Raw genomic sequence first — 11,907 nt, 5'->3', positions numbered from 1 at the left:
CTTATTTATGCAACTTTGTATTCAAGTTGCAAAAATCGATTTCCCTTCTAGAAACATATGCTTTTATATAACCACGATATATAGATAGGGCGCAAATATCGACTTGGCCACCCCAGGGAAAACATAGCCACCCCGCCACTGGTAAGAAAGCTCTTTGCCTATTACAAATGGTACCATTTAAAACGTGCTAGCTGTTGTTGGAAGTATGTCACTACATTCTATACAAACCGAACCGAGAGGATTGTGTCTCACCCAAACATCATGGTGTGTGATTCAAGGGTTCTTTGAAATCGTTTATCGCATCCAGCTTCACGGTAAAATAACATAGAAGGCATTTTGCTGGGGGCCCTTAAGGCCGGAGGCCCTTATTTGTCGAAATATAGGTAACTTTGGTCCGTTACGCCATTAAGTTACGTTACGTTACGTTGTCTCCAATAAGGATTCTACTTTTTGCAACCTTTTTATAATCAGTTTTACAATTAATTTCTTCTGCAGTTTGAGAGGGTATGTGATGCCACAGAATAGCATGCGTTGACCGTTGCTGAGCATGCGCCATAATTTGCAAAATGGTGTACAGAGGCCGGAAAAGAACTACAGCGAATTGATGAGACTTTCTAGGATGATCTACCTTTTTAGCTTGAATAAAAAACGGGTATGTTTGCTTCAGCTTATTTACTAATATTTTTTTTATTTTTTGCGTGCTAGTTTAAGGGTTGCATTCTGTTTTGCAAGGGTTGAGCGGCAATCTGAGTGTGAGTGGACGGGCCTAATTTGAACCAAAACTGACGTTTAGAAAAACGTTGAAAGAAGTTAGTTTCTATTTTTGTGTCATGGCATCGAAAGCTGTAGACGGATCATGTCGGTGCTTCCTCCTTCCTTTTTTTCTATTTTTTGCAATCTTGCCTGGTTGTTTTGCTTCTCTAACGCCAAACCTCTTCGTCATCCAACCTGACATCTTCAATCGTTGCCTTCCTTTGCTCGATTCAGTTTTGTCCAGTTCAGTTTCAGTTTAGTTCGGTTCAGTTCAGTTTCATTTTTGAAATTCCGCTACATACAACTTCAATTAAAAATACATATATATATATATATATATTCAAAAAAGAATTACAGAAAGGAAACTGAATATCAAATACAGGACACAAGAAAAAACTAAATGGAGAATAAAGTGTATGCAGGGACATTTCTTAAGGAGGAGCTCTCTTAGTAGGTAAGCTTATAAAGGAAGGAGCACCCCCTTTTAATGATACTCTAAAAAAATTGTTCGGATTCATTGTTCCATGACTGTTTATAGTTAAAATCAGTTATTGTAACTTTTATCAAGATATGATTTCAGGTTTTTACAAAAACTAATAACAGATGGGAATTTCTTTACTTCAATGGGAATGGAATTCCACAACTTTACACCACAGTAATGCACTGACCTAGTTCCATTTTGTAAAGCTTTTTTTGTGAGTTAAGAAAATATTAAGATAAAGTTCAGGAACAAAGCAAAATTGCGACAAGAATCCAATGTAACAAGAAAGATTTTGAAAATAAATTAAATAAAATGCATACTGATATTTCGCCCCGGCATACAGAGCTTCATCAGAGAAAATAAACGAATGAGTAAATAAATTCGAAATTAGAGATGGTAATGCCGGATTGGTTAATGTAGAATCAGGCCTTGCCTGGAAAGGCGCTTGATCGAGCGCGCTCGCCTAGAGCGCACCCAAAAGAAGCCTTGGAGAGCGATTTATAGAGCGCCTCAAAACGTAAAAACAATATTACCACGGAGCAAATTAATTTTTGGCCTTTGTCTAATAAACTTGATCAAGCATAAACAATCTTCCCAATAGACCGCAATATTATGATTTGCGAAAGATTACCCCTTGAGAAAAAAATTCAGCAAATTCAACGTTGGGTTTTCGATACCATTTTTAATCTAATAACCCTCTAATAACCATCAAGGACACAGGCCATCAATCGTATTCTCCGTCAGATTTATTTGATTTTCGAGCAAGCGTTAATCTTCTGTTGAAGTATTATTTTCTTTTTTTCTTAATAATTTAAAATCACCTTTGCAAATCAGAGATCACATTTCCGTCCAAATTATCGCATTGCTTTTCAGTTTGCATTTGCTTTCGCGAGTAGTAGATGTTCTAGTGTGTCTTATAGAATGGATAGCATAAAAAGGAAACCAAAGTTAATGTTCGACTTAAAGCCATGCATTTTCCTAAATTTCTATATTTGTATTAACATAGTGTTTGCTGCATGTTTTGCTTTCCATATTATGGTGCTTTTTGGTATCACCATTGAATTTCTTATTTAACACTCTTCCAAAGCTTTCGATATGAAGCTCGCGATATTCCAAAGCTCTTGAAGGATGCTCTCAAGGATATTTTATTTAAAGGTTCGAAATGGAGCGCCTAGAGTTTCAAAGGGGCTCTTTCTATGGAGCACCTTCATTTTGCTTAGAGCAAGGCCTGGTAGAATGGTGTGAACGGGCAGGGTTCCGTTTTTAAATGCAAATGGCAATGTAAATGGGATCTGAAATCGCATTGAGAGAAATAATGGGTGTTGTTTACTACATGCATGGTAATTTCCTTATTACGAAGACTTGATTATCTTCTGATTAATCATTAACTTTGAAGCTTAATTCAATTAAAGTAAATAGAGTGAATTTAGATGAAATTTAGAAACCTTACAACACAGATTACTATAAAATTGTCATGTTATCTTTTAAAGAATGTTTTCGCTTCCAATTTACGTGGGTAAGGTTGGTTTCTTGATCTCATTTCAACCAATTTTACTAGCTGCTAACTGTGAGTTGCTATAATGGTCTTTGTTTTTGGCATCCCCATCACATGCAAGCCAAATGCACCAGAACAAAGGAACCCCTGATACACTAGCGGGGGCAGTGCATTTCTGTTTTAGATATAAAACTTTTAAAGATGAGCTTCTCTTATAATGGGCTGGTTTATGAGACAAACGGAAAATGGGGACAGACAATGTGCTCCTGAATCAAGGGAAAGGGGTTGTGTGTGGAATAATCTGCCTGATGAATAATCTGCATGATGAATAAAACTAGTGTGACTAGCCAAAAGGGTTTTTTTGTCACCTTGTAAAATGAAATGATCAACAGTTACAACTAGACACCTATAAAAACTTCTCTTTGTCTGATTCAGAATATTAAGTCTCATTTGTCTAAAGCAATTATTTTAACACTGTTTTGGTTTATAGTGTTACACCTGCTTTTTGTACACCTGCTGAATGAGAACCAATGTGATTAAAATCAATGTGATTTTAAAACATCATTATGGAAGGATTTACTGAAAACAGTAGCTTGTCTTCACAAGCAATCGTTCTTGATAATGTGCACAACCAATGTTGTTTAATCATAATGTTATTGTTTTTGTCTCTAAATAGTTTTGATTGATATCATTTTTTATGACAATTCACTTTATGAATCTTTGCATTTCTGTTGGCCTCTTAAAATAATCCTTACAAATGTTTATTTTACATTCATGTCTGCTTTACATTATTTTTATTTGTTTATTGTAGGTATTTGCTTGTCAATGTCATTGGTACGAGTGCTGTCAGTCAAGCATTCAGTTGAAGACAGGTAAGCAAATTTGACATTTGTGTTCTATCTAATCATTTAAAAAAGAATCCCACTATTTCCTTGTCCGTGGCCTGGTACCCTTGTCACTTGATCAACTTTTTAAAAACTGATAAATGTAATTTCAATATTTGAATCTTTGGTGGTTGCTGAAAATTACTGTGTTGGCAGGCAAAGTTTTAAATGCACCTCAGGTCTTGTCGTTTATATTTTTGCAGGTGAGCTGTGAATCGCTTGCCTCTGTTGCCCAGGCGAGCTAAACCAAGCAGACGTACAATGCACTTTAAATGGTCTAGAAGTCAAGGAAAGTGCTAGAAATCAATGCAATATTATTTGAATAAAATTCTATTAAAGCCTGTTGAGGGATAAAGAAGCTCTTATATAAACCACTATATTACAAGCATTTTCAAAAGTATATTAAAAGAATGCCACAAAACTGACTTAATAAATCTTCAAAGTTTATGATTTCAACTTGCTTTCCTTCCTCAGGGCATAATGTATATTTTATGTTCATGGCTTCCTTTAGATCTCTGATCTTAACTATTTTGTTTTGTACCTTTTCTCGAGATGCATCTCAACAGAACGTTGTCTTTTTTCTTTTTCCATCCATATTTCATCATTCTCTCTCACAATCACCAACATTTCCATGGTTTCGTGGCTCATGCTTAGGCAACAGTCATTAAGCAGAAGGGTCAAGACACTGAATGTCCTTTCTACAGCAGAAAATTAAGCTGCCATAGTTATCGCTAACTTGACAACATTGCACAAATTGAGATTTTGAAGCCCCATTACAACTTAAAAAATTTGCTGCCACAGAATTTCTAGTTTCTTGAAAAAGCCTGTCAGTTGTCGTTTGGCAAAAATGTTTAAATCTTCTCTATTTATTGAAAACATCTTCGGGTTAACATTTTAGCTTCAAAAAGGGGAACAGTGAATCTATCTGGAACATTTTACAGCATTGTCTCTATCATCATTTTACAGCATTGTAGTATTTGTTGTCAGTTTCAGAAAGTCCTTCTTCAATTCTTCTTGAAGACAGCTAATCAACCTCTTGTAACTTTGTTCAGAACTCCATTCCTGCTATTATTTCCTTGATACATTCTCGGTTACTTGATATGTTCACTGGCTTCCTTCTTCCATGCCCCTCTTCCAAGTACATCTCCACAATTTCACTGTTCTCTTCTACCTTGAATCTCGCAGCCCAACCGTTGAGGGTTTCTTCATCTTTCCCTGCAGTTTTGTCCAACTCATCTAGCACAGAGATGGTGTTATCAGTTATCAGATACGCAAACAAGGACCTGCAACCTCCGGAACATCAAAGTAATTGTCAATTTAAAAAAAACAGCTCATAAGACTGCGACAGGTTAAGCAAGCCCATGAATTTTGTTGCCTTTTCTATTGCTCTTCAACGTTCGCTAAGGTATTTTTGAAGTTAGTCATCCTTCATGAATGCATATTGATTTGGATAAATGCTTTCGAGAAGGGCACTTAAATGATACTGAATGGTTTACTTCTTCACTTCATTTGTTCTATTGATATACGATTTCACCATAGCTCTTGCACCCTCTTTGCCCAAAGGATGCAAAAGAACAGAATCTTTATCTTACAAAAGTACATGTTTCCTTCCTACCAATTTGTTACCTCTCCTTTCCTTTTCTCAACTTTTTCTCCTTTCCTTCCAAGAATATGTCTCTTTTCGTAAGTTAGAGCGGTTCTGAACTCTTCAAACGTACGTCTCGCTACATTTCAAATTGATTAAAGTTTGTGACTACCATTACATAGAGCGCCCGACAGGAAAAAAATTGATAGTAAATATGTGACGAGAGGAGAAATCACTTTAAAAAATAAAGCAATTAACACTTGCAAGGTTTTCAGGATGGAAATTCGAAGGAAGCGATTTTCCCTTCACGTTTGGTTTTGGAGAGCAATTCACAGCTCGTCTTGAGTTCCGAGGGGAGCGTGGAAGCTATCGCTCGCCCCAAACGGCCAGGTCTAAATCTGTAACTTTAGGGCTCCATGGGGAAGATGTTTTCGAACCAAAACACATTGCATCCTATGAATCTTCTTATTAATCATATTGTTGCTAAAATTTTCAGTACCCTGAGAATATAGTCATGCTCATATCCTTCCAGAAAAAACGGTTATTCTTAAAAGAAGAGTGTGTGTATTTATCTAGCATACATAATGCACCACTGTTATTAGAAAATAAAGCGAAATTCGTTTTGTTGTTAATTCTGATAGATTAATCAATGCAGATTTAAAAATTGTGTTTGGTTTTTTTTCTGGGCACATAAATAGGGTTTTCTGGGTGTTGTCTGGGGGTAGGTCGTTTGCAATTATCCATTAAATAGGGTTTTCTGGGTGTTGTCTGGGGGTAGGTCGTTTGCAGTTATCCATTAAATAGGGTTTTCTGGGTGTTGTCTGGGGGTAGGTCGTTTGCAGTTATCCATTAAATAGGGTTTTCTGGGTGTTGTCTGGGGGTAGGTCGTTTGCAGTTATCCATTAAATAGGGTTTTCTGGGTGTTGTCTGGGGGTAGGTCGTTTGCAGTTATGCATTAAATAGGGTTTTCTGGGTGTTGTCTGGGGGTAGGTCGTTTGCAGTTATGCATTAAATAGGGTTTTCTGGGTGTTGTCTGGGGGTAGGTCGTTTGCAGTTATGCATTAAATAGGGTTTTCTGGGTGTTGTCTGGGGGTAGGTCGTTTGCAGTTATCCATTAAATAGGGTTTTCTGGGTGTTGTCTGGGGGTAGGTCGTTTGCAGTTATCCATTAAATCTGCAAAGTAGACTCCGTTATAGCGTATTTTTCCTTTTTAAATCTGTTCGATTACAATGCGGACGTATTTCATTATTATACCGTAAAAGAGAAAAATATTTTGCAATCTAGATATTAATGAATGACTGCACTGCAGCCAAGAAAAGTGAAAAATAATAGTCAAGTTAGGGAAATTTAAGGCTGCTAGCAAAGCACCGGTAGGAGTGAAAATTTCCTCGGTTTTCGGTGCAGTCAATTACAATTTAATATAACAAGAAAGAAAAGTGTCCGCCATCAACACAGAAAAATTGGTTAGTTGTACAAATGTGAAAGAAGGATGAAACTTGATGGAGATGGGCAGTTTGATACACTGAAAAGGATAGAATTTTGACCCATGCTGGGAAATTCCCCTTGCGCTGTTTTTAAACCGGGAAACCAGATTCCAGGACACTAAGCCAGCTATCGTCATGATTTCACTTTAGATTGTTATACAAGCATGAATTTTGGTTAAGGCGTGCAGTTGATTTAAAACATTTTGATCAAAGAGAGCGGATTCCAATAAAATATTTTTTTATCCCAATAAAGCAGTTTTTTATATACATGCATTTCAAAGCACTGCTTCCTTAGATGTGCAAACGTTTTGTAGAAGAAGATAATGTAGCCAGAGGAAGATTCTTGTGCTGTTGTCATTTTGTAATAATGGACTGCAAAATACGTTGAATGTTATAATGAAATACGAGCTCCATTCAAGCCAATATTTTTCAACAAATTATGAACTTTTTCAGGTAAGTTGTTAATGCGAAGATGTTGCTTCATAATCCTTATATAGTTCTACATATTTGATTTCAGATCTAAAATCAAAAGAAGTAACAATTGTATTAAGAAGAGTCAACATTCCACAAGATTTGGTATGTCTTTTTAGATGTGACCAGTTAATGATTCCATTATATAATTTCTATGAGAGAAAATATTTTTGGAAAATATTCCAGGTAATGCAATTTGTAGCAACAAAAGAGATTTTTTTGTTAAACAACGGAAAAATAGAATGAAATCTTTTTTAAAATCAAGTGAGCATTCACACCTTCTAACCTCAACATGTGCCTGTTGCTCTGGGGGCACCTGTTGCTCTGGGGGCACCTGTTGCTCTGGGGGCACCTGTTGCTCTGGGGGCACCTGTTGCTCTGGGGGCACCTGTTGCTCTGGGGGCACCTGTTGCTCTGGGGGCACCTGTTGCTCTGGGGGCACCTGTTGCTCTGGGGGCACCTGTTGCTCTGGGGGCACCTGTTGCTCTGGGGGCACCTGTTGCTCTGGGGGCACCTGTTGCTCTGGGGGCACCTGTTGCTCTGGGGGCACCTGTTGCTCTGGGGGCACCTGTTGCTCTGGGGGCACCTGTTGCTCTGGGGGCACCTGTTGCTCTGGGGGCACCTGTTGCTCTGGGGGCACCTGTTGCTCTGGGGGCATGATTTTTCATGCTGCACGTCTTTCCTTGTCAAGTTGATGTCTTTCAGTTGATGTTTTTATTGCTCTGTGTTCAAGCAAAAGAAATTACATCACAGGGAAGCTTTGCTAGAATAGTTCTTGAGACATTGTTAGAGAAAGTCTTTGAAAACTGTTATGTTTGATATATTGTATATCGAATGAGAAGAGACAGCATTTTCGTTTTTGTAAAATATACACTGAAGTGTACAGGAAACGGCAGGCTCCAAGGTGGCAACATATGTCTCATTCGCCTTCCATAGTAACCTTCTTCTTCTTCTTTTTCATTAGAACACCTCTATTTGAACACAACTTTTACGGGTAGTATGATCCTATGAGTGTCATAACTGGCATGATGCCTCGTTTTACCTTACGGCACACATGTTTCCTGTGAATTGTCTACAAGCGCGTAGCCTTGCCAATGTTACAACACTGTTATCAAGGCCGGAATTTTCTTACCTTATCTACTTTCAACTTATTTCTATCTATGAAGTTTACTAGCCTCTATCCAAGGATATACCTTTTTTATCAATGCTTGTGCACATTTCATTTGACATATTGCCATTTTGATCGATCTATCATCCCAGGACAAGCCAGGAATGAATCAAGCAATGTCACGCACAAACTCCCTGCAATGTCATGCAGCAACTGACATCCTGGTTGCGGTGGCGCCGCAGCAGTCACTGAATTATGATACAAACAAAGGTCTTATGCAGCTGAAAGAAGTTGGTCAGTTGCATCACGTTGTTCCATGTGATATGCCAGACATCGAACCGTCAAGTTTCATGAAACCTGTTTACATGGAAAAGAATAAAATGCAACAAAAACAGTCACTAGCTGAAGCTTCGTTGATTACTTCAAATAACATTGGGCCTAATGAACCTGACGTTTTTTGGGTGAGTGATAGTGACTTCGACCAAAATAATCCTACAAATGACAAAACACAGGGTTTTTTCTTGAAAAAAGGAAAAAATAGACGGGAAAAGTCAAGTGAAGTTTTCCAGAAAGCTCCTCAATGTGATATATTGATAACAGATTGGGAAATCAACGATTCAGATATCAGTTTTGTTGCACCCCAGGAAGTGACAAAAAAAGATGACAGCCTCCAGGCTTCAGGTAGAAAAGACCAGTGCTCGACTGTTGAAGGGACAAGAGGAAAACCATTAACAGGAGCTAGTACTCTGGTTGAATCCGATAATCTTGTGAATAATCATGAAAGTTGTACAGGCAATCAGTTTTCATCGTTCAAAATAATGAATTGCCGTGTTAGTAAAAAAGAGGAATGTATTGAGTTGAGCGACGAAAGTGGGAATGAGCATGAAGACAACCCGGTTACTGGAAATGAAGAAATGCATGCTGACAATCAAACATGTAATTTAATCAAAAATAATCTTACTTGGAATCGTAATGACGCAAGACTCAGGGGTAAGAAGAACGTTCAGTACGTAGTTGTTGACGATGACAACGACGATGATGATGATAATGACGACGATGACAGCGACAACGATGAAGATGATGATGACGATGTCACTAGCATTAGCAACAGTGTTACTGTGGATTACTTGGTTTCTAATGATTTCATCGTTGGTCGTCACCATGATCCCAGGTTCAATTATAGCATGTTCAAGGCTGTTTCTAATCGGGGACATAATGGTTCTGAGCATGTGGAACATCCTTCCGACACTGACGATGATTCTGTTGAAGGTTTTGACGATGACACCACCATATCTTCGTCAGATAATGACGTTGATGTTTCAGAAAGTGAATGCATTTATATCGAAAGTGATAGTGATGACAATAGAAATAATGTTAATGATTCTGATAACACAAGTATCGCCTGCACAATTCCAGTGGGAACTTTAAATTCCATTGGAACCAATGAAAACTTAAAACCTCTCCACGATAAAGAATGTGTCAGTTATAAAGACTCATTGGAAAAAAGAAAGAAAATGACAAAGCAGGATAGCCCTCTTCAGTTTATCAACAAATCTAACTATTCGAAAGATGTTGTGAATTTGATTAGCAAAAGCAATGTTGCAAATGGACATTTTCAACAAATAAGAGATGTTGATAAATACAATGAATATGAAACGACGGAAAAGCAAAATTCAAAAAATGACATGATTTCTGAAAACATTTCTGGCCTAAAGCTTCTTTCAGAGCGGAAAAGAGCAAAAGGGAGTACTGAATGCTTAGAAATCAATGACTATAAAGATTCAGAAGATGGGGGAAGCAGAGTTTTATTGAAAAAGTTCAACATTTCACCTTGCAAGGTTGTATTGTCTCCTTGTTACAATGAAATATTGGAAAGACCCACAGGAGTCACAAAGGGTATTAAGCGAAACCTTACAAATTGTTTTAGCGAAAAAGATGGTTACAGCCTCTCATTAGCTAATGACGTTTCGGAGAAAACACTCCTTGAAAGTGGTAGGTCTCTAATAGCCTTACACTTAGACGACAGTGATGAAAGCAAATTGAGTTTCTCACCGGAAATCGAAAAGGTAGACGAAACAGATGCTGAATGTTGCTCAGCTGATGAAAAATTTGCGGATGTTCCTCTGAAATTCGCTAGTAGAGGAAGAATGCACGATTGTGACCCTGATCATGGTCAGGAAAAGAATAGCAATTTATGGGGCGCAGTTTTCCAAACAGCTGAAATGTTTAAAAAGGGCCAAATAGATGAAACCACGGTAGGCGTGACTCAAAGCCGGAAATCTGAAAACCATCCACCTGGCAACAGTCAGGAGTTGCAGATTGAAGGAGACAGTTGGCGAAAAAATAAAACATTGTTTTTAGAAAATAATCGCGATGATTGCATGTTTAAGAAAGGTTTGCTGAAAGAACTGCTGCATGACAAAGGCAATGGCCCTCTAGGGGGCGATGAGAAATTTAACTTTACTTTAAGGTCCCATCCTGCAAGGAATTGTACAAAGGAAAAAGCAGATAAAAATAAAGATGTTTGCACTTACGGCTTAGTTGATTGTAACAACTTTATTGCACTAGGTGAGCAGAACAAGCACCCAAAAGTAGAACGAAAAAGAAAGTTTTTGCAGCCGCAGAGCGAAGGGAGAGTGTTACGGAAAAGGCAGAAAATGGAGCCACAACCGAAAATGAATTTTAGTAATGTTATTCGGGATTGCGTAGTTATGCTGAAACGTGTTGACCCCACTCTTTTTGCATTTTCCGGGAGAAGGAAAGGTTCTCGAAGGTTCCAAGATGAAAGTGAAAACTTTTCGGAAAATAGAAAGAAGAGGAAAGTTGCTTTAACTCACGAAGGGATAGTGAGAAGAAGGCGGCAAACAACGGATTTGTATTGTGCACAGAAAGAATCGGAAAGGTACCAGAAGATAAAGAAGGCAAATAAAGATCGAAAATCTGAAAAAACAAGACTCTCTTTTCAGAGATCATTGGCATATATAAATAAACGCATTTTCAACCAAAACAAATTAAAATCTATTTTTGCATGGGAGAGTTGGGACGATTCAAAAAATGTTCTGTAAGTAGTACAATGCTTATATTGATGTTTGGTTTTTATATTTTTAAGTCTTTGATATGTTAGAATCGGCTAATGTGAATACAAGTTTCATTTATTCTTATCTCAAAGATATGTTAATCAGCGAAGAATCAAGTCTATATATGTGCGAACGATGGATCAAGATTTATTTGGTCACTTAATATGAAATGCTTGTAAACCTTTGTATCTGCTCCATCTTGGCAGAGTGCAGAGAAAGAATCAACCGTTGTCTAGACAACATGTGTGCAAGAACCGTCTCCACTTCAGATAAAAAATAAGTTTGTTTTCAAGATATCTTTGCATTGTAGAAGTAGTACATTTGCCTTTCTAACATCTGACCAATATGAAATTCGTTATCAATACAGCGGTTTTGCAATGGATGGTCGACCCACATATAAATCTATGTTCCAAGTTTTTTGGAATAAACACGAGGAAGGTTTGGATTTTTATAAAACAATTTTGTTTGTCAATGGATGCAACTCGAAATATATCAAAAGTCCGCTTGGTTCAGATCAGTCGTTTTCTAACAGAAGGGTTACTTTATTTGGCCTCATTTATTTCATCCTC

At 37.6% G+C, this 11,907-nt stretch overlaps 1 protein-coding gene across 2 annotated transcripts; it reads left to right on the top strand.

The window, feature by feature from the left end:
- Positions 1-515: 515 nt before the first annotated feature.
- LOC135688457 (uncharacterized) lies at positions 516-11,450 on the top strand. Of its 2 annotated transcripts, XM_089114031.1 has the most exons (5): positions 516-652; positions 3,541-3,601; positions 3,817-3,902; positions 7,200-7,258; positions 8,414-11,450. In XM_089114031.1, the coding sequence occupies exons 3-5, from the start codon at positions 3,875-3,877 to the stop codon at positions 11,324-11,326; spliced, it is 3,000 nt and encodes a 999-aa protein (XP_088970157.1). In that variant the 5' UTR covers positions 516-652; positions 3,541-3,601; positions 3,817-3,874; the 3' UTR covers positions 11,327-11,450. The 2 variants fall into 2 exon arrangements, with proteins under 2 accessions (XP_088970157.1, XP_065061384.2); XM_065205312.2 differs by lacking the exon at positions 3,817-3,902.
- Positions 11,451-11,907: the final 457 nt, after the last annotated feature.

Source organism: Rhopilema esculentum, chromosome 19 (assembly GCF_057945365.1).
Source record: "Rhopilema esculentum isolate cy_ngs chromosome 19, ASM5794536v1, whole genome shotgun sequence".
Lineage (NCBI taxonomy): Eukaryota > Metazoa > Cnidaria > Scyphozoa > Rhizostomeae > Rhizostomatidae > Rhopilema > Rhopilema esculentum.
The sequence above is the reverse complement of the archived record's forward strand: the minus strand, read 5'-3'. Positions and strand labels throughout refer to the sequence as shown.